The 22813-nt window shown below is 39.1% G+C and overlaps 2 protein-coding genes across 6 annotated transcripts; one reads left to right on the top strand and one right to left on the bottom strand.

The window, feature by feature from the left end:
- Window positions 1-50: 50 nt before the first annotated feature.
- tpcn1 (two pore segment channel 1) lies at window positions 51-14672 on the bottom strand. 3 transcript variants are annotated; one of them, XM_023343478.1, is made up of 27 exons: window positions 14290-14672; window positions 14016-14136; window positions 11367-11500; window positions 10846-11022; window positions 9844-9957; window positions 9606-9736; window positions 9206-9294; window positions 9087-9121; window positions 8909-8967; window positions 8667-8766; window positions 7741-7857; window positions 7508-7632; window positions 7313-7361; window positions 7151-7214; window positions 5266-5310; window positions 5124-5180; window positions 4987-5040; window positions 4792-4864; window positions 4578-4685; window positions 4313-4474; window positions 4098-4213; window positions 1917-1963; window positions 1737-1805; window positions 1555-1651; window positions 1262-1401; window positions 1106-1186; window positions 490-677 (listed from the first exon to the last, which is right to left on the bottom strand). In XM_023343478.1, the coding sequence occupies exons 2-27, from the start codon at window positions 14107-14109 to the stop codon at window positions 534-536; spliced, it is 2481 nt and encodes an 826-aa protein (XP_023199246.1). In that variant the 5' UTR covers window positions 14110-14136; window positions 14290-14672; the 3' UTR covers window positions 490-533. The 3 variants fall into 3 exon arrangements, with proteins under 3 accessions (XP_014326098.1, XP_023199246.1, XP_023199245.1); XM_014470612.2 differs by lacking the exons at window positions 14016-14136; window positions 14290-14672 and adding an exon at window positions 11692-11782 and having other exon boundaries at window positions 51-677; XM_023343477.1 differs by having other exon boundaries at window positions 14016-14672.
- Window positions 13111-21520, top strand: iqcd (IQ motif containing D). 3 transcript variants are annotated; one of them, XM_023343482.1, is made up of 5 exons: window positions 13111-13291; window positions 17367-18009; window positions 18096-18317; window positions 19429-19500; window positions 19759-21520. In XM_023343482.1, exons 2-5 carry the CDS (start codon window positions 17386-17388, stop codon window positions 20059-20061), a joined length of 1221 nt encoding a protein of 406 aa, XP_023199250.1. In that variant the 5' UTR covers window positions 13111-13291; window positions 17367-17385; the 3' UTR covers window positions 20062-21520. The 3 variants fall into 3 exon arrangements, with proteins under 3 accessions (XP_023199250.1, XP_023199249.1, XP_023199251.1); XM_023343481.1 differs by lacking the exon at window positions 13111-13291 and adding an exon at window positions 15078-15360; XM_023343483.1 differs by lacking the exon at window positions 13111-13291 and adding an exon at window positions 15078-15218.
- Window positions 21521-22813: the final 1293 nt, after the last annotated feature.

Consider the following 22813-nt stretch of genomic DNA (forward strand, 5'->3'; position numbering starts at 1 on the left):
TTTGTTTTTTAAATTGCCATCATGATGACAACACAGCAACAGTGCATTAATGCGTTTCATTATTTGAATAGTTTATTAAAATCTGCTGTTACATTCAAGTACATTATAGAATGAGAGCTTATACAAAATATTTGGAGCCTGCTGAGGCAGTTAGGAGAAACCTTTTACATGGTAAGCGGTTGGATTGACCTTTAAGGAGTGTTTAGTGTTCTCTTGATCAAAGTACATAACATAAGTGTGTTAATACCGGTCAGAGAAACTGTTAAACTAAGGCATCAGATTTAATTCATAATCGATAAATACACAAAGAAATGGTAGTAGCTTGTTTAGGGGGTTCTTCAAAGTGTATTAACACTTCAATCCAGCTCCAGGAAGAAAACTGTGTCATTTTCTCTCACCAACTTCAGTTCAAGAGACTCCAGATTTTTATTCCCCCATAATGGATATTACAGTATGGTGAGTTTGGGGGAACTGGAAGTGCTGAGGTTTCCTCTGTTGAGATGATGTGCATGTACATCTCACTACAGTTGTTTTTAGTTAATGCTGTGATGTTCGCTCTGCGAGTTCAGCTGATGTTCTTGGAAGGGAGCTGGATTGGTGACGGGACCGTTCTGATCCAGGTTTAGGTTTTCATCTTCTTGAGGCAAACATTCCTTTGAATACTCTGCATACCACTCCTGATGAAAATAGGCAAAACCGATTACACACCAAGCACAGCTTGCAAAAGTATTTACACTCCTGGAACATTAACATTTTCTCAACAGTTCATCCTCAATCTTCAAAGTATTTTGAGTTGTTATGTGACTGAACATAAACTAGTGCAGAATTCTGATGTAGAAGGAGAGAAAAATGTGTAGTTTTGGTCATTTTTAGAAATAACCTGAAAAGTGTGGCGTGCACTACTAATCAGTCAGTAGGGGTCAATACTTTGTAGAATTGGTGCAAAATTTTCATTCCACTTTACAATGACGTACGCCTTTGCGTTGGTCTGTCAGATCAAATTACAAAACTACACATTGAACTGTGACCATTTTTAAAGGAGACTTTTTAAAACCCACGTATCCAGCACAACCAAGTATCCAGCACAATGCCTTCAGTTTCTCACCTGTATCTCCTCCTCGTACATTTTCATACTAAGGTCACTCTTTGTTCTTGATCTTCGTCCCAAGTAAACCAGAAATGTGTGCTGTACAAAAAAGGAACAAAACAGGTTAGCATGGTGAGATGGAGAGGAAGAAATGGCTAGAGATCATGTTCTTACCCCACTCTTGTCGATAGCTTGCAGGACAGCAGTCAGAGAGCTGAGTGAAGACAGTGTCGGGGTTGTCTGTTTGTACAACTCCAGGGTGGCCAACGCTTCATTTCTCCTCACCTCTACATCAAACACTATCCCATTTTCATCTGCAACACAATCACACACATTAAATTGACCCATCTTACTAAACACCAACAAATTAGGGGGGAAAGAATGGAGAAAATCTTAAATCCCATATGTATGTACATTAAACATGCAAAATACCACTTTCTGAATACTACACATGAACTCAAACGCACCCTCTGGATTATCCACTGGTTCCCGGTTCTTGCGACTGTAGTTCATGCGGAACACAAAAGCATCCAGGATGAAAGCCACAATGATTGTCATCACAACCTGACAAAGAAAATAGAAATTATGATCACATTCAAACCAAACTCAAAAGAGAAATGTGTCAAATAAAAAAAAAAACTTCGCTCACCATGGTAACAATGTAAAAAATCATGAAGTACAGACGGCTCCAGTGGCTCGTCATAGACGTCACTCCTTCCTGGGAGAGAGGAGAAACACAGCAGCAGTCAAACAGCGACGCCCACAGGTGAGCGGTAAAACTGCAGGGTGGAGACCTCTGAGCAACAATTAAGCAATGACTAAACCTTACCATGGTGATGTACCAGTTGTTGACCACAGTCAGCTCAAACAGCGTCACTGCAGGGAAAAAGTGAGAAGTGTTTTTTTTTTAAAGCCAACTTACAGATCATACAACTATCGCCTTCAAAATACTATTTTCGATATACTTACAAGACACATTGGCATATGGGACCATTTATTTGTTCATATTTACATTCATAAGAACAGACTTTATTTCAGTTTTTTTAATGCTCAATTTAAAAAAAACAACAACCCATAAGCAATTTCTTATAAAACGTCTTTGTATTGTTTAGATAACAAAATATTTTAACATTCAGTATTAGAAAAACCATCTCAAAAGATTAACTAGTTATGTCTCCTCATAACTAGAGATGACTAAAAGCACGCAAAGAAAGGTGTGCAAAGAAATTTGTTTGTTATAGTGAAATGTGTTTAAAAGATGCAACATAAAACAAAAGTTATACATGTAACTACGGTTCTATGATTCCTTGATGACCGCCAGAAGGGAGTGCTGAAAGCACTGAATGACTAATACCAGCAATGTTGCAAGGAATCCTGAGGACATACCTCACTGAGAACGCCCAGAGGACGCTTACAGAAGAACCTGGCTCAGAGGATGAGGGTGGCCACACTGACATTGTAAAATCTGGTGAACGTGCTTGGGAAAGCCCATGACGGAGCAGCACATATTGTTTCCAGCAGAACCAAAATCTATTCCCGGCCACTCCTTACCCAGGCCGAAACTTTGCCAATTTCGATGGCTGCTTACAATGAGAATGTGATAAGACTTCAGGCACAAATGCAGTGTTTGTGTCACTGCAAAGGGTGCAGTGACATCAGACTTAAGGGGACAACCAGAGTGACTTCTTACAGCCTAGCAGCTGTAAGAAGGTGACATGGGGAAACTGACTGACCCAGCCTGAACTGACTGACCGTTTGGAGTATGCTGCTCACGCTTCAAACAGATGAACGAGTCTTCATGGAGGCTGAATCCAAATTCACCCCAAGAAAAGTGTTTGTCTTAGATGGAATCAGGCAACTTCTCCAAGATGACTTTGAGGAAGGAGAAGCACACTTTCACTGTCGATGATTACAGTCACCTTCACTGCAGTCAAAACTAACTGCCTCTAACACTAGCTGCACTCTCAGATGAGAATGACCCAGTCTCTGAAACACATGATGACTGTATCTCCTCACTCTTAAAGTGAGAGGCAGAGGCAGCCAGAGACACGTCCTCCTCCACAGCCAAGGGTGGAGAAGAGAAGCCAGTCATTGAAGTATCCATCTGGCGTGCAAGAAAAAGGGATTTCACTACTGCAGACAACTGCTCAACTCTTGTGGAAAGGGTTGGTCAGACTTAGCTTGCCTCTTCCTAGAAGGAGAAACAGTGACTGTGGCCTCATTCCAGAGCTGTAGAGCCTGTAGGTGGGGCCACCAACCCAGAAGTTGAAAGGTCATTGTCAACCTCAGGATGCAACTGGGCCAGCCGAGCCACCCTCACAGCACGGGACATGACACTGCAGTTCATGCAGGGAGTTTCTGACTGCGGTCCCACAGTCCGCACAACAGTGGAAGACATCCAAGTTCAAAACTGAGCTATGTCCAACCACAAGCAGAAAATGGCCTAATATAGGAAGAAGAGGTGTGACCGCTACCATCATCGTTCATTGCTAAATAGTGGAAAATCAAGAGGCCGACAGTCAGCTACATTCAGACTGCAGGATGGAAAAAAAACAAACAAAAAAAACATACTGGCACCGTTAGCTTAACCCAAAACTCTTATCTTAAAGTTGGCTAAAATTGTCCACAATGTGTAAAATAAGCACAGTGGACAGAAGTCGTGATTGGAATTAGGTGCAAGCGATGCCAACAATGCAGCCAGCAGCCAACAATGTCCGATAACAACTATATGATCCAAGAACCAAGAGGCTGAAATGCATATGCATGAAAAATGAGGAACAGAGCCTTGGATGTTCGGCTGGCTGAGGTTCAGAGACATCTGTGTCACAGGTGTGACTTCTTGGTATTACTACTCGAGCGACACATGCGCAAATGAAACATTCAGTGCTTAGAGCAGCGCCCTCTGGCGATCAGTGGAGGATGGGGTAGTTTTAGTCAGGCTCCCACAGCAAATTAAGGAAAATCTGACTTCACGAAGGTACTGAAAGGTAAAAATAATAGAAAGAATTACCAAAGCTGCTGAGGATGTCGTTAAAATTGTTGAGATAATAATAGCCTTCATCCAACACTGTTTTGTTGCCAAATGTTTTGTTGATTTGTCTGTAGGAGTCTGCCACTGTGCTGGTGCTAAAATGACAATAAAAAAAAAGTACAACAAAAAGGACATTTTAATATTTACTCACCAATTTGCAAAATTAAAGTTCCTCAGACAACAGTGACACTCACTTGCAGCAGTTTGGGAAAACCACATCTGCAAAGAACTCCATACCCACTATGGCAAAGGAGTAATAAAAGATGATTAAAGTCAGGCCCAGACTGGCCATCCTGGGGAAGAGCTCAAACATGGTGTCCAACACGTTGCGGTACCGCAGCTTTATCTTGAACAGTCTGGGAGAACAGGAGCGTGGAAATGTGAGTTGAAAACCAAAACTGGATCTAAATAAAATGAACTATAAACATGTGGCCTGATTGTAAAACGAGGAAAACAAACCGGAGCAATTGGAATGGTCTAAGAACTACAATGAAGTAGAATGGCTCCATTTTGAAAGCCAGAGCGATCAGCCCCAAGAAGGCGAACACAGTCACAGAGAAGTCAAACCTGGACAGTGAAAAGCAGAGGAACACTGAAATAGAATGTTTTCTATACCTATTCATAAAACATTTAATTTTTCTGCTTGATTTTTTTCAGGCAGGGTTTCACTCACAGGTTCCAGCCAGAGCTGAAATAAGCCAACGGCCCCAAACCTGCTATTTTCAGCAGCACTTCCACACCGTAAACTAAAACCAGGACGGAGCAGAGGAGGAATTAGTGGCAGCTGCAATCACCTACATCCAATCGTGCAGTTTTTAAATCTATGCTACGTCTGTCAGTGAGAAGGAAGCAGCAGATTTCTACTCACTCGTCAGGAAAACGATGTAACTCACGGGAACGGATTCAGACCAAGAGAATCCACCTGCAGAACCGGAGGAAGGTCGGAGGTCAGGTAGGATTCTGTTTTCATATGATGCGTCTGTGTGTTTGCTGGAGAGGTCTTACTGTTCATTCTGAACGTCTCCACGAGGATCCACACACCATTAATGGCCACCACCACATCTGCAGACATTAACACCAAGGCTTCAGTGTGTGAGTTTGAACAGGCAAAAGCTGGGAGAGCTGTGATGATGTTGATGATACTTACACATGGCGTACTGGAAGGCCTTAGATTTCACCACCAGGTGGATGCCTAAAGAGGACAAAAGTGCATATACAAAGTGTCTCGCAAAAGTATTTAAACTTTTTGAGCCATTTTATGTTACGACCACAAACTTCAATGCTGTCTGTGGGAGCTTAAAATGGATAAATTGAATAAATAAATAAATAAATAAAAATCTAAGTGTGGTGTAGGTTTAATTTTGCCCCCTTTATTCTGAAATCCCTAAACATTTGGTATGACAATCAAGAAATCCATAAATTTTATCTATAAAGCACCCTTCGTGTTGGATGAAGCTCGCTGGAAACACATAATAAAAGATATTTCTGAACTGGGTTTGAACTGTTCAGGGTCACAGTCTGCAGGTACAAATACCAGAGTGGTGAAGTAAACTGAAACTGGTGGGATACTCCTTTTTTTCCTCCCATCTTTGTTCTTTGTAAGAGGGCTGGTGGATGTTAAAAGCGATATACTTTCATCTTTTCTTCACTTCCCTAAACTAGCCAGGGGAGTCATTGCTAATTTTCTTTGCTTAATTTCTTAATAATCAAAATTCATTTTGATTGTTCTTGGCTGACTCAGTGTTTCACCTTAGGTAAGACTTATTCATTTGCTTAACACATTGCTTTCAGGAATTATTGAATTAGTGAACAGAATCCAATTGTAACTCTGACAAACAAAATCATAAAGACCAAGGACCATAGCAGGGCCAGGAATAAAGTTTTGCAAAAGTATAAAGAAGGTTATATAGGCTATTAAATAATATGAAAACCTGTAAACATCTTGCAGAGAAATAATCAATCCATCTTAAACCACCTTAAACTGCATGGATTATGGCTCAAATTCGATCCTTTGGAGATTTGGCTGTCCCTCCAGATGACAGTGAACTGTATGATGACAGATGACAGCTATATGTCAAACACGAGGCGCAGGGGCCAAATCTGGCCCGCCAAAGCTTTTTATGTGGCCCTCTTGACTATGAAGGACCACATAAATAGAAACTTCAAGATGAATAGTTGTGTGTTAAATATTATTTCATAAATCAAGTCAAAGCAGATTTTATCTGTATACTGCCAAATTACATCGATGTGAAAAGATGTTCAATATTATTTAACTTTGAGAAGTACTCATTGAATGCTGAATCAGCCATTTATTAACATTTTTACAATCTGTTAACGAGTTTTATCAATATTTTCTACCACAACTGGCAGGAAACTCTGAAGTTCCATTGATCTTCTTGTTGGGAACATCAATGGAACTACATTTGGGCAAATCCTAAATTAAAACCTGTTAGAGGTTTTAATAGTAAAAGACCTCAGACCCAAGAACATGTCCACCCACCATCAGCAAAACTACTCTAAACATGCAATCAGAGCTACAATTAAATGGATTAAATCAAATTATATTTATATTTTATGATGGTCCAGTCAAAGTCAAGACCTAAATCCAATTGAGAATCTCAAGCAGGACTTCTAAACTGATGTTCACAGAAGAGGTCCATCTAATTTGACTGAACTTGAGCCAAATTTGCAAAGAAGAATGTTCTAGGTGTGCGAAGTTGGTAGAGTTGGACCTGGTTCTAGAAAGTATTGGGTTAAGAGAGCTAAATGCAAACTTGTGCCAATCTTGTCAGTATTTTATTTGCAAAAACCCCCAAAAACCATAATTGGATTTTTTTTCTTTCCACTTCATAGTTGTGCATTTTTGTCTGTGTTAATTCTTCACAAAAAATCCAATTAAACATTGAGATTTGAGGTTGCAAACCAACAAAGATGGTAAAAATTTCAAAAAGTTTGCATAAATTTGCAAGTCACTGTATGGGGAATCATGACGTTGATTTTGTTACCTCTCTTCACAAGAACTGAGAACTTACCCTTGAAAATGAGGAAGGCTGTATGAGGAAGATCGTCAAACCAGTGTTCTCGACTTCGTCGCGGCTGAAAAACATTTAGAGAATGAGCACATCACAGTCAGCCAAAGCAACATTAAATAAACATTGTTCTCATCATAAAACAAAGCATACAAAGATAATTACCTTCCATTTTAATCCAATGACCTCATAAAACTTATAAAAGTCTTGCAGGCTGTAACAAAAAAAAAAAATCTAATCATATACTCAAACCAGTAAATTTCAAAGTAGGACATTTGTATATATATATATATATATATATATATATATATATATATATATATATATATATATAAACAAGAACAAAAAAAAAGACATTACCTAAGCGTTGGAGCCCCTGATGTATTCAGAGCTTTAAATGTGAGAAAACGGTCTCTTGCAGACATTCGAGGCCTGTAGAATCGCATCAAACCGTCAAACTGTTTCAGAGACACTCCCATCGGCCTCTGGAGGGAAAAGAAAAACAGCAAAGCACTTAAATGTTATCAACAACTTCCCAGAGCCATAGAGACCAAGGCAAAACACATTCCTTGTACCAAAATCAACCCACATACCTGCCGGCTAACCAGCAGCTGGAAGGCGTGGTCAATAGCAGAGCGTTTATGAAGCAACAGAGACTTAAACTTCATCTTCTCCACGTCATTAAATGTATCAAACACAACGGCGAGGAGCTGGGTGGGGAATATGAGAAAAAAATCCTATTAAAGAGTTTTATTTACTGCCTGGCAAGAAGTAGTTATACTCTTTCCTGTTTGCATTATGTCAAATTGGAACCACAGACTTCCATGTATTTTATTGGGATTTTATGTGATAGGCCAATGGAAATATAGTGAAAGATTCTAAACTGAAAGGAGAATGATGTTTTCAATTTTCTGAACCCTCCTTTACTCTAATATCTCAAATTAAAATGTGAAATTAAGCTCATCCCATTGCCAGATCCATTTTAGCAGCAGCAAGACTTGAGATACACTTCTACCAGCTTTGCAGATCTTAACTTTATTTGGGGGCATGCAAGTAAATTGGGGCTAAACACAAATGCATACAAAGCTTTTTAGTTTTTAATTAAGCAATTATGCACTATTTTGTGTTGGTCCCATTGAGGTGTGTGGGTTTAACAACAGAAAATGTCTCTAAGAGGTGAGAACAGTTTTGCTAGGAGCTATATGTATGTCGGATTGCAACTACTTCACTACAACATTTAACTTTAGTGAAATGAACAAACAGAACTTTTTTGTTTCTTACAGGTTACTTCAGAGAAAAAGGGGCTGAATACAGATGCTCATTTTCAGATTTCAATTGTAAAAAATTGGAATTGATGTATTACACTCCCTTCTTTCTCTTCACAAATCAAGCTGAACTTTATGTGGCTCCATCATAAAATTTGAATAAAATGTATTGAAGTTATAATTGTAGGAAAGGTATGATTGCTTTGATGTTAATGGAAGTGAAGTCTGTTTTAAAGGAGTGAAAATCTTTGTACCAGGTTCATGATGAAGTAGAGTTCTATGGAAAGGTAGACGATGAAGAACACGCAGGACCAGCGGTTCTTAGAGTATGCTGGCATCATCACATCAGGAAAACTACGAGAGAAAAATTCAGCCATACGGACCAAAATCAAAAACAGCCTAAAAACATTCAGAAAATGCAATTGTGGAAGAACTAGAAAATAGTAACTGGACATCAGGTATGGAAAAAAATTACCAAATAATATTTTCTGCTTACTTTGCTGTGGTAAGCAACACAAACAGGCTGACGAGGCTGTTCTCCAAAGAGCTGAAGTACTGTGGTGAGAGGGCAGAGTCTGAGTGAACACATGCATGTTGCACAACAAGAGAGGAACCAAACCGTACTGGCATAACGATTATAAACTACAGTCAGGCAAACCAATGAGTTGACATACCGGGTCAGCTGTGTTTGTAGAGAAGAGACAGAAACCTGGAGGAAATTTAAACCAGATCATGTTATTACCTCCATTTAAAAATCAGAACAGGCGAAATTTAAATCAAAACTAATTCTTACCCAAGATGGCAAATATGACCATGAAGAAAAGCAGGAGCAGGAGGATGTCAATGAAAGATGGGAGAGACTGGAAGAGCTGACGCAAGTTTCTGTTTGGATCGAAAGATACATTGTCAGAAGATGATTGACAATAATCAATCATATGAATTTAGTAACATCTTTTTAGTGTGCACACTTGCGTAATTCAATAAAACACATCAAAGAAAGGAAGAAAGATGCAAAGAAGGAGAGAAAGAAACAAAGAAAAAAAGGAAATGGACTACAAATAATTTTCAAATTCTACATTTATAAAGACTGCATAGGAACCCTGTAAAGTAGCAGCTGCTTCACCTGCGTGAGCATGTTCATGTGCGTGTGTGTGTGTGTGTGTGTGTGTGCACGCGTTTAGATAATCAGCCACCTGCGCACAGCACCGCAATATCTGCAGTCCACCAGGAAAATCGGTCTCAGAGCTCGGGTCACTCGCATGTGAGACGTCTGTCTGATCAGAACCACGATGGCCTCTACAAACTGCAGCAGCAGCACACACGCCTGCAACAGAAAGATGAAACAAAACAAACAATGTAGTAACCAAATGTTTACCAGTTACACATGTATGAAGCTTGCAGACACAGAATATATCAGAGATGTCAGGGCACCTTCACCATGGTCCTCTTGTGTCGTATAAACGTGTGGAAGCCTAGCCAGCGAAGTTTCATGCAGAGCTCAAATCCCACCAGAAGCAAAGCCAGCAGCTCCAGAGTGGCATGAACCTACAGAGGAATCACACACACAACAGCTTTTACACACAACTGGGTCTAAAGAAGTGCTTGAGTACAATGAAGCTGATTTCTACAGATAATTAAGTAACAAATACAACACTTGAAAAAGTATCCAAACTCCCTGGAGAATTTTGTCTCTACAGCAAATAACTTCAACAAGGAGGGTTAGGGTATGATTGTCAAAAGACAAGAAAATGACAAATAGTTTTATACATAAAAATCTGAAGAGTGGCGTGTATTTGCCTTCAGCCTCACCAAGTCAAGCTGCATATCTTTTATTTGTGTCTACCAGCTTTGCATGTCAATATACTAAACCCTTTCCTCACTCCTCTTTGCAAAACAGTTCAAGCTCTATCTGTGAATATCAAGTTTCTAAATCTCAATTGGTTCTGAGGGCCATTCTTACTCATACATTTACTGTAAACTGTTCCATTGCATCTCTGGCTAGCTATTGAGGATCACTAGGTTTCTTTCTGGTGTTGTGGATCTCTGCAGCTCCTCCAGAGTTACAATCTTAGCTGCTTCTCTGATTAATCCTTTCCTTGCCCAGTCTGTTAGTTTAGGAGGAAGGTTATGTCTCTGTTGGTTAGCGGTTGTGGTAGCCGTTCTCTATTTCCAGATGATGGATTTAACAGGCCTCCGTGATGTATTACAAGCCATTGTATCCTTGACTTTGAGGAAAACCATACTCCACTGTTTTCAAAATTTTAATTGGACAAAAAAAAGGAAAACTATTTATCCACCTCCTTTTACTTCACAAATATGTTGTTGACTTTTGTCACTGTATGAAAAATCAGAGGCCATTTTTGGGGTTATTTGGGTTAGCTGGAGTTGAGACGATGAACTTTAAAAGAAGTCCAATGTCAGATAAAAACTCACGTAGACGTCCAAGCGCAGCGAGGGGACGGCGGGAGCTTCACACAGCGACAGCATCAGCAGCAGCAGACCCGTCACCAGCTCCATCATGTAGAACAGGTGATTGTGGGCGAACAGGTACGCCGCCAGTGCTTTTGGGTTTCGAGGGTGACTGAAGAACTTGTCGTTGTTCTCTCCTTCCTGCAAGATCATTTCAAAACATAGACAGTAAAACATTCTTATCTGACAGGACAAAGCAAAGTTTGACATAAAAATAGTTCTTTTTTTTTTATTGGAAAGGCCATTTAGTGACTTCAAATTCTAGATGGAAGCTTCTTAATTATTAAATATTTGAGCTACTGCACTTCATTTGTACTTAGCAAACACTTCTGGTTCTATAACTAGATTTATTACTTCCTGTAGTCCAAGGTTTATCCATCTGCACATTATATTTAGCCCAGGAGCGATCTTAAAGCCATTAACTGATCATGTGAGTGTGTGTGCAAAACCCCCAGTATAAGGCAACATGAACATGTTTGTGATACCTGCAGGTATATGGCTGCCTCTTGGTAGTTCATCTCCCAGCTTTGCTTTAAAGACACATTTTGGGTTTTGTTGCTCTGTGCCCCATGTGTGGAAATCACAGCATTGTTCACTAGGTCATAATTGCCTCCTCCATCTGAAAAGTAAAGGAATTAAAGTGTCAGCATGTTGGAGCAGATATAATAAGTCTGTAAAGTCAAACACTTCAGATGCTAAACATATTATTATTATTTTTTTTTACAAACTAATCCTTAAAAATTATAATTTAATATCAAAATTTTGCAGGAACCCTGAATATAAGCAGTACAGAGACAGGTATAGGCGTACCAATGCAGTCAGGCTCTAACTGTAAGCCAAAGGAGGAGATCGCAACTGGACACTCATCGTTACAGGTCTGATTGCCATGGAAACCAGTTCCCTGTCCACACAAGGACGCCATTGGTGAAGCTATGTGAATGTATCAAGGTTGCTGATGTCCAACAAACCCCCCCCCAAAAAACTGTGTGATTAGCAGCAGACCAATTGCATTGCAGCACTGCAGAACATCTGGAGATATAGATGGAGAAACATTCCAGTCAGCCCTGATGGAAACACCAGAGACAGAGTCACGAGTCGAGACCAGAACAAATCCTCACAGACGCTCAAACATCCCGGAAGTATAAACAGTCCTGGATACAAAACAGTCTCAGAAAAACAGAGAGACCAGTAACGATAACCGTAAAGAGACACTAAGATTTACACAGTGAAATGTGCCTCAAGCTGAGGTTGAAGTTTGAGCTCAACTCTGATATTTAAAAAGAAAAAGCTGGGTGTGCAGCACTGACATGCCAATTTCTTCTCCTTCCTGCTTCAAACAGGATACTCACAGACACACCACAAGAGGAATTGATCCTGCCTTATAGCAGAAACCGACATAAAAAGTCATGCAAAAACTCAATGCCACGCTTCTATAAATTTACTCTTCAAAATAATATCAGAGCTGCAAATTGTTTTTAGATGAGCAGTTCCTGCAGGTGATCCTCTGCAGCTGCACATTTTACTCCTCTGCCTTCCTGTCTGGTCACTCTCATCCCACGCACAAACAAAACACAGGCAAGAGTCTCAGAAATGCGCTCCCAGATGTTAGCCGTCCACAGCGGATTGAGCTCAAGTGTGAAGAAGATCACATTCGGGCCCAGCAGCAGCCTAAGCGTCCTCCTGACACCATCGGACCCCGAGTCTGTATGTGAGCCATTCAGATCGCTCATTTGTCTGAGAACAATAAAACATTTGGAGCTCCGCGTGAAAAACACGGTGAAGTCAGCCTCACAGAGACACAAACAGACGCCACAGTGCAAGTAAAAAAAAAAAAAAAAAAAGAGAGGAAGAAAGTAAATCCGCTTCTAGATCAGCTCAAGCTCTACTCCTGTATCCAGGCATGTGACTCCTCACTGAGGTGATACAACTGCATTATCCTTTAAACTCCCTCCTGTTTCCAGAGGGTTCCAGCAGCAACAAGTAAAACCAAAAAGTTTCACACTTCTCTCTCATAAACCACTCCTAGATGTCCTGAAAGGAAATACACATTCCTCTCTTCTTCCTGTTCATCCGCTGAGCAGGAGACAGTGATCCAGTGAGCTCACAGGAAAAAAACACACACATACACCCAGACACTCATAAACACAACACACACATGCCCCCCAGGAACATCCGGGAGGGACTGGGGGAGGGGAGAAGGCGGTCTGCTGAGCCAGCTGTTTCTCGCATGGTTATTTTGTAGTTTATGTGAGCGAAACAAAGGCAACATGAGGACTGTAACACTGCATATCTTCCCACCAAGTCTTCTGGACAATATACTGCATTTATTTTTGAACCTTTGTGATCAAGATGTGCAGAATATTTACAGCTGCAACATTAGAAGGCTTCCAACCAAATCCCTGCAATTATGGTAAGCAGACAAGGATCAATATATACACACAAGTATTATATCTATATATCTTAGAGATACACTGATCACGCTTTTCCTGCACAATATTGATTTTTGGTTTTGTTTGAGGTATGACCTTTTGCCCTTTAATATAAAGAACAGTAGCATATAAAATAGTGAATGTGTTGTGGGTTCTTTGATACTGGTAGCTATTTTGAATATAAAATCAAATGGAAAAATAACATTACAAAGCCTTTAAACTTAAGAAAGTGCACAAAATTATATTTTTGGGTATTGTGTTTACAGACTGAAAGTACTGGGAGTTTTTCTGTTTTGTTTTGAATGGAAAGGGAAGTGCGAAAACCAGATTTTTCACAATATATTTCACAATATTCAATCAAGAATTCAAAAAGAAAATCAAAATCTGTGAAATTTCAGGAATGACAAAAAAAAATAAATCAGTAACCTTTAAGATTTCAGGTTTCGATTCAAATTTAATATAGCAAAAAGCATTGGTACCAAAAACAAAAAAAAACTGTTGAACTAGTAAGACTGTACTACTGCATTAAAATTCAATTTGTATGAAGGCTCTTTGTGTCTTTATCTAAAAAGCTGCACTGTCTCCTAACTGCATTTACTTTGGTAAGGTGCATTTTCTAACAGGAAGTGCAAACAATGACAGCAGCACCAGACCAGACACACCGTCATTGAGGAAAGCTTAAGCAACTCCACTGCTCAGACTTACTTTGGTCTCCTCTTTCAGTCTCCTCTTCGTTCAGCAGACCGCTGTTTGCCTCGTCCCACGTCAAAATGAGAGGCACGTCGTCGTCAGACTCCATAATCACAAATAAATAGGTTCAAATCCGCTTTGAAAGTCACAATAAAGGCCAAAAGTGACTAAATAAACACAAAGTTTGTACCGCAAACGCACATTTTCAGTGCAAAAAAAAAAAAAAAAAAAGAAAAGACAAAAAGCCCCAAACAGGATTAACAGTAGTTTGTTAGCTAACAAGAGTTACCTGTCTGCGTACTCTGTGCTGCTACAGGTGCGTGTATCTACAGTCAAATGTCCAGTTAGCACGGACTACGTTCGGCGACAGAGAAGAGAAACGGGGTTATTTACCGATTCAAAACATATGTCACCGATTCACTGGTTCCCTGTCCCTCAGGCTAACGAGCTGAGGCTGTCTGTCTGGGTCCATCTCTGCATCATAATTAGTTCACAAGCTGCCCGCTTCATAACAACAACTGCTGGGGCCACCTGTCACCGAGAAAGGAAGGCAACACCTGGACACCTGATCTAATCCATGGCGCCCACCTTTAAACCTCCCCCCTTTTCCCTCTACGACAACACTAGCGTCGAAACAACAATAGATGAAATCCTAGATCAACAACAGACCTTCCCGACACTAAAGGAATTTACGGCAGGGGATTTTCAAAATAAAGTCGAAGATGATAAATTGCTTTTAATTGACACATTTTAAATACAAATTAATAAAGAGTGTGTGCGCCAAATCCGCCCTCAATCATTTGACATAAGACATCTCTTTAAAACAACGATATTGAGCCGTAGAGCACTGAGTCTGTTTGTGAAAAGAGAAATTCGCCTTTCTTTCTTTCTTTCTTTCTTGAAGATAAAAAAAACTAAAAATAAAAATGAGAGGGATTTCATGGCGTTGTCGACCTTAAAACCTTAGAAAAACGTCTAGAACAAGTTCAAAATTAACAGCGAAGTCCGTGTACAGTGAGCCTAATTCGAAACCACAAACCGGAAGTCAAGTAGAGTGTCGTCATAGCAACAGAAAAAAACATTGACCCTCGGAGCGATCCGGGCGGTAGGAATAGATTTTTTTCCCCCTTTTATCAAAGTTTGGATCATAAGACCGATTTACATAGTCGAGAGGAAAAGGCCGGAAGAAAGAAAAGAGGAAGAGAGGAAAAGGAAAAGGTCATTTGTTCTTTAAATCGAGATAACTTTACTGAATGTCTTTAAACCTCACTTGGAGGCCATTACCAAAGATAAATCCTCTCAACACCAGCGGACACGTGCAACAATCTGCTAAGCAAACTTTAAGGAGTTGATTGTTGAGGTGATTATAAAGCATTTTCAACTTCCAGAATTTTGATAAACATGTTAAAACTTTTGAAATTCACATTTTCACATTCAATTGTAATTGAAGCAATCTAATTTTAATTCCAAATCTGTCGGTGGTATGAATAATTTTGGTTGTATAAGCTTCCAATGTTGTTGAGATTTGAAATGAGAAGACCTACTAATCATGAGCATCACAACAAAATCCTCCGTACAGATTCCTACTGTTTACTGGTAGTATTAAAAGCATTTAAAATTAGTCAAAACAATTACACCGTGTTCCAAATTATTATGCAAATTGGATTTAAGTGTCATAAAGATTAACATTTTTGTTGTGCTATTAAATTTATAGATGGTATTGTGTGTGTCAGGGCTCTTTGAATCACTATAATTAATTTCAGAGAGCTGGGTTGATTAGTTTGTCTGGTGAGCTCAATTAAAGGAAATCTACTTAAGAAGGATGTTCCACATTATTAAGCAGGCCACATGTTTCAAGCAATATGGGAAAAAGAAAGGATCTCTCTGCTGACAAAAATCATCAGATAGTGTAGTGCGGTATGACAAGGTATGAAAACATTAGATATTTAACAGAAACTGAAGCGTTATCATTGTACTGTGAAGAGATTTGTGGCTGATTCAGAACAAAGATGGGTTTGTACAGATAAAGGCATAATGAGGAAGGTTTCTGTTAGACAAATTCATCGGATTAAGAGAGCAGCTGTTAAAATGCCCTTACAAAGCAGCAAACAGTTATTTGAAGCTGATGGAGCCTCTGGAACCTCAAGGTGGAGCATGAACCTACTATTAGTCACCCCTAACCAGAGCTCACAAGCAGAAAGAGTCGTAGTGGACCCAGCCGTACATGAAGATTAATTTTCAAACAGACTTGTTCACTGATGACTGCTGTGCAACCCTGGATGGTCCAGATGGACGCAGTAGTGGATTGGTGGAGGATGGCCACCACATCCCAACACGGCTGTGACGTCAGCAAGGAGGTGGTGGATCCGTTTTCTGGGCCAAAATCATGGGGAGAGAATCATTGAATCAGAGAATCAAATTCAGAGTCCCTGAAGTTGTGAAAATGACCTCAGCAAAGTATATGGACTTTCTGACTGATCACTTTCTTTCATGGTTCAAAAAGAAGAGCCGTACCTTCAGTAGAAAAATTATCTTCATGCATGACAATGCACCATCTCATGCTGCAAGGAATACCACTGTGTCATTGGCTGCTATGGGCATAAAAGGGGAGAAACTCATGGTGTGGTCACCATCCTCCTCTGACCTCAACCCTATTGAGAACCTTTGGAGTTTCCTCAAGCAGAAGATCTGAGGGTGGAATGCAGTTCATATCAAAACAGCAGCTCTGGGAAAATATTCTGACATCCTGCAAAGAAATTCAAGCAGAAACTTTCCACAAACTCACAAGTTCAATGGATGCAAGAATTGTGCAGGTGATATCAAAGGTGTTATGTTAACATGTAACTCGGTCTGTTAAGGTGTTTTTGATTGAAATAGCTTTTGATTTTAGTACATGTGACCACTTACACATTCAAAGAATGACCACTTGCAGTTCTTTATAATCCAGAAAATGTTTAGAAAATCTGCTGGGCATAATAATTTGGAACAGTTCATTTTGAGTTTTTTATTTTTTGAAAAAAATACTGCTCTCATTGGGAGCTTTGTTCAGTAAAATTAGATTTATACTGTAATAGTTCATGACTTGAAAATTATATTTACCATCATTTGCATTGACCATTTAGGAAAATCTGAGAAAATATCACTTGCATAATAATTTGGAACACGGTGTAGTAACCCTATATGTAATTAAGAAACTTGCATGGCCAGGCTAGAGACTAGATCCAGTCCTCAGTGGAGATTTGGAAAAGTTTAAAATAAACCTCAAATCAGTGGATATTTTAAAAGGTTACAGTAAATTATCAGTCAAAACATTTTTAATATACTGTATGATTTAATAATCTGTGTTTCTCATTCTTGTAATCTTAGAATACTACCAAGCGACAACATGTTAGCTGAAGAAGCAACAACTACAACAACTGCAACAACAACAACAACAACAACAGAAGGCTCTCCATTGAAGCCAACCAGGAAGCTCTCTTCTGAAGCTCAATGTATTTCAAGAGTACTAAAAAACTGCATCAGTCAAGTTGAGATTACAATAGCTCTAGGAAACATCATCCAGTTTTATACTGTGTCAGGTGTTGAGGATGAGGACTTGAGTAATCTTCTTCAAGCACATCAGGTATTAGTGGAAAGACTGCTGATGCTTGAATGTCAGAAGCTAGATGGGCTGAAAGACAATCAAACAGAAGAAGTAAAGACGAGAGAGATAGTTCAAGTTAGAGAGAAGATAAAAAACTCAGTCAGAGATGTGCTGAGATTTTTCAGAGTCCATCCAAATGTTTTTTGGAGCTTAAGAGAAGAGATTAATATGGAAGTAGACAAGAATGAGCGCATATTAATCAGAATGCTTCAGATGTTTCACTGCTATGTGGAGAAAAGGTTGTGTGCTGAAAATCAGCTGCGGGTACCTCAGAGACAACAGCCTTTGTTCCTCGACAAAACTATGGAGCTACTGAGTTTAGAGGAAGAAGACTCGGCTTTAATCTTGAAGAACTTAGATCAAATGGTGAGTAATCATTCTGGATGTCGTAAGCAACCTGTCTTCAAGAGTTTGCTTTGACACATTCAAGCCCCTTTTTGCCATTCCTGCAGATCTTGCAGAAGGACTGTGAGATAAAGAACCTGGAGAGATATTTTAAAGAGCAACATATGCAAGCTGAGCATGAGTTGGCTCTCCAAGAGGAGCAGGAGAAGCTACATTTGACTATACTAAGTGCTGAGAAAAGGGATCTCACAGAAAAAACAGATCAACTGAACCAGGAGCTCCTCACCTTGATGAGTGAAAACAGAAAGGCAGAGAGAATTCTGCAGGAGGTGAGTTTGCAGAAAAAGTTTGTGCACATTTTTAATGTTGCATCCACAAACGACATGGGCCAACACTATTGTACAATAATGTAAAGTTGAGAGGAAATAATGCATGTTTTTAAAACAAGTTTTATACAAAAATCTGTTAGTGGCACTCATTCAGCCCCTTTTCTCTGCTACTTCTGAATGTGATCCAGTTAAACAAATTATCATAGTAACCAGTCCAGTTGCTTGTAATTTAATCTAGCTCTTCTATAAATGCCCTCAGAAATTCAATAGAAAACATTACTGAATAAACAAATATGAAAACCAAGAAAAAATGAACTAGGTGAAGTTCTAGAGCGGTTTAAAGCAGAGTTAGAATGTAAGATTTTCTCCTAAATGTCAAAGATCACCACTCAGTATACTGTCCAATAAAAAAGTTCAGTAACTATAAATCCGCAAAGACTAAATTTAATGCCAGTGAAGGAAAGGAGACCGTGAATTAAAAAAGAAGCCTAGAGTGTCATAGTAAATATGGAGGAGCTGCAGAGATCAACAGTTCAGGTGGGAGAATTTGGTTGCAAGAAAAATAGCTATGGAAAGAAAGTAATCAGAAATCCTATTTCTGAAGGGTTTCTGCAATTCATGTAGGAGCATAACAAACATAAAAGGTAATCTGGTCAGATGAGACCGAAATGTAACTTTTTTGCCTCAAAAGGTACTGTATATGTAAAGGAACAGAAAGTTATGGAATTGGCTGCATCATGCAGGAATGTTTTTTTTCAGAAGGCAGGATGAAGCTGATCAAAATTAGTGAGAAGATGGACGGGATTAAGTATGTTTGTTAGAACTGTCCAGTCAAAACAAGAGTTAACAATGCTCCCCATTCCTATAAATTTGAATCTTGATATAAAAAAGAATCAATGCTGTTAGTCACGTAACCCAAAAGATTTGAGAAATTTTAGATGTTTATTTGCTTCTTTCCTTCTACTTCACTATGATGACGTATTTTGTGTTGGTGTATCACATTAAATTCAACTAAACATATTAAAAAGTAGCTGTTAGGAAAAGATTCAGGGGATATAAATACCTTTTAAATGCACTGTAGCTGACACTGCTTTCTTTATTTTTGTGACAGGAAAATGACGGTTTGAGGAGAGAAACTGAAAACATTTTACAAACCTTTGACAAGGACATGCATGAAATTCAGGTAAACCAAAACAAATCAGCTGCTGCCAAATGCCAAAGTTTTCCAGACATAAAAATGTTTGTTTTCTTAACAATACGTTATATTCAAAGCTGGCCTTCAGTAAATACTAAAGTCCTGTAAATACAGTTACCTGATAATAATACTTTTTAAATAAATGTTCTCATAGACCTTAAAAATAGGCCACTGCTTCCTCCGAGAGGCTTTTAAAAAATACACATTACTTCTCCATTCTTTCACATCCTTTCACGTTTGCCTCAGACCAAGCTGGAACTGATGGAAGAGAATTATGAAAAGGAGCTGGAGGAGGTGAGGAAGCTGCAGGAACCCTATTCTATCCTAGAGGAGAAGTACAATGAGATCCAGGAGAAGAGGCGTCTGGTAGAAGAGAAGAGACAGGAGGAGCTGAGGAAGCTGAGGCAGAAGACCAAAGCTTCTATTGTCATCCAGTCTTATTGGAGAGGGCACATTGTCCGCAAGTCCTTGAAGGGCAAGACCAAGAAGGGCAAAAAGGGCAAAAAGGGGAAGGGCAAAGGCAAGGGCAAGGGCAAGAAAGGCAAATAAACCAACCAGTTTCACACTATCTGTAGTTGTTTGTAGTTTATACTTTATATTGTTAGTTATCACTCTTAAGTGACAACGTTTTGGTCAAATTTCAAACGCTTATGTTCCCAGTTTTGAGCTGAAAACACAGAATTGCCACAATTCCATGTTTTAGAACTGTTGTTTTATGAAACGGCCACAAGGTGGCAGCGCAGATCTCCATGTTCAGACTTAGCAGCGATCATAATTGAAAGGATTCGGGGTTACCCATGGACAGCTGTGGGTTTGTGACCTTACAGGGCCGGCCACATTTATTGGCCATGCAGGTAGTCATATGTAGAACGCCTTAAATATAGTTTAGCCTTTATTGCAGAATTATAATTTTACATTTTTTTTCCACCAGTCTCTCCTTTTTGATTTACTCATATCAATCTCTGTTGCTGAAGAAGAAAACCATGTGAAACAGAAATCTATTTGTTTTAGCTGCAGACCACAAGGCTGGAAGAGGATCTATATTTATCTTTTCAGCTATCTGGGTTATCAGATTGGTAAGTGAAGTAATAAATTTCAATAATAATATATAAAAAAAACCAATCTACTGTAGTGTGAGAGAACTTCATCAAAGATTGTCATCTTGTGGTCACCACATCTCCAAAACAAATCATAGATGCCATTTACATTTAAAGTGATTGGGAGAAATGTCACAAAAAAACCTTTCCTACCATCACAAACATAAATGTATGAAACTTCATAACCTTTATATGGACTTGACTTGGAACTGGAAACTTTGGTTAGATAAGACATAACTAGCTTTTCTGCAACAATAATTGCAAGAGGATTTTGTGTGAAACAAAAGAAGAAAACGTGGAAAGGCCCCTTCTACCCTTTGTTGAATACAGAGGAAGAGCTATGTTGCTGTGGACCTGTTTCTCACATTCACATTGCCTTAAGTCTTAGGCATCAGAGCATTTATGGGGGAACTTTACTGCAATAATTGGAGAGCACACATTTTCAGTCTGAAAGCAGGATTTCATGTTTTTTTGCTCTCAAAACCTTTAATACTTTTGCTTACAGTTTTGTTTTGAAAGCAGGACTTCATGTTTTTCTTCTCAAAAGAAAAACATGAAGTTTTTTCTCATGCTCAGACATAGTCTCTGCTCGGACTCTGCTCGCTTACAAAACATTTTCTGCTTGCTTCTGGAACAAAATGCACGGTCGCCTGGCAACCTCTCAGCCAATAGAATGAAAGTGTTGTACTGGGTGCGTTTGTTTCCTTGTAGCGGGTGTGCTTGTGTGGCTACTATCGATTGTAGCAACCTGCGCCACCTACAGGTTGCACATATATTTTAATCTTAATCTGTGTTTCATTAGCTGTAAACTGTAAGGTCATCATAACAGAAAACATCAGTCTGTGTGTAATTAATCAATATAGTGTGTTTCACTCATGAAATAATAAACTTTTCGTTAATATTTTAATGTATTGATTGTGACTGCATGTGAAAAGATTATGTTTCTATTTATGAGGATATTCCACCACATTGTTCTACAATTGGCTGTGTGAGATTATGTGGGTGTCATTATTGATGAATAATGTCAAAGATTTTTACACATCTTTAATCCAAAACTAACAGAAAAAACTGAATTAGCACATTTCCTACCACATCAACCACATTAAAATGAAGGAAAAAGCAAGTGTTGTATTCTTTAGCTTTATTCATTTCAGCTTTCCATTAATGTTTCTTAGGGCAATATTTGACTGTACAGTTCTTTTGTTTAATCAATAAGATAGAGATATTATTAAAATGTAATTATAGTCCAGATCAGAGGCTTTATTTCACCTGAAGAAGAGAGTTTGTAGATGTTGCAGCTGTTCTAGTTGGAGGGAATGTGATCAGACAGTGAGGGTCGTCCCTCTGATAGTGAAGGCAGCTGACAGGAGGTGAAGGGGGTCACACACAGGGGTACAGTGGGGTTGTGTGCATGTGTGTATCAGGTGATGAAGAGGATTCCTTTAGACATTACATTCAATTGTGATTATCCACATCTTTTATGTTTTACCAAATTTTGGTCACGTTTTAATATTGAACTAGATATTAAGATTTCTGGGTGAAGTCAATGATGACATTACAATTCCAGGCAATCTAATCGTGCCTTGATTTGTACTCTTGTAGTGCAGACACTTCAATATCCAGCTGTACTCTCACACATATGGTCACTTTGGGCATCAGCTCTCAGGTTTAAGCAGATATCCAGCATGTGATGTTTATACAGGTGCAAACAAAGTTTTACAAGTCAGATATCAGCCCTTTTTGTAGTTATGTTACTTTCTTCTCTGTGCTTCTGGATTGAATCAGAAAGCAGATTTTATCAGGGCTCTTAGGTTAGTCAGCAACGTTGATCTAGGACAAGATGTTTGAGATGCACAAGGGTAGAATAAAAGATATGGTGAAATGTACATGTTTACAACTCCCGGCTCCTCCCTTTTCTCTCCAACTCTCCACCCAGGATCAGCTGGGCGAAGAACTGGCCATGAAAAAAGGTTGATTTTGTCTCTACTTGTTGATTTGATCATCTGTTCAGAACCACAATTATGTTAAAAGTTTCTGTTTTGAAATCTTTGCTATTTCAAAGTCTTTATGACTCCATATGTTCCAACGAGGTCCACAGGGCATTTTGAAAAGAGACAGGCCCCCAGCATCACACACTCTCCACCCTGCTTAACAGTGATTATGCATTTCTTTTCAACATGTTGTTCCACAGCAGTTTCTCCTGT

This window comes from Xiphophorus maculatus, chromosome 12, assembly GCF_002775205.1.
Source record: "Xiphophorus maculatus strain JP 163 A chromosome 12, X_maculatus-5.0-male, whole genome shotgun sequence".
In the NCBI taxonomy this organism is placed as follows: Eukaryota; Metazoa; Chordata; class Actinopteri; order Cyprinodontiformes; family Poeciliidae; genus Xiphophorus; species Xiphophorus maculatus.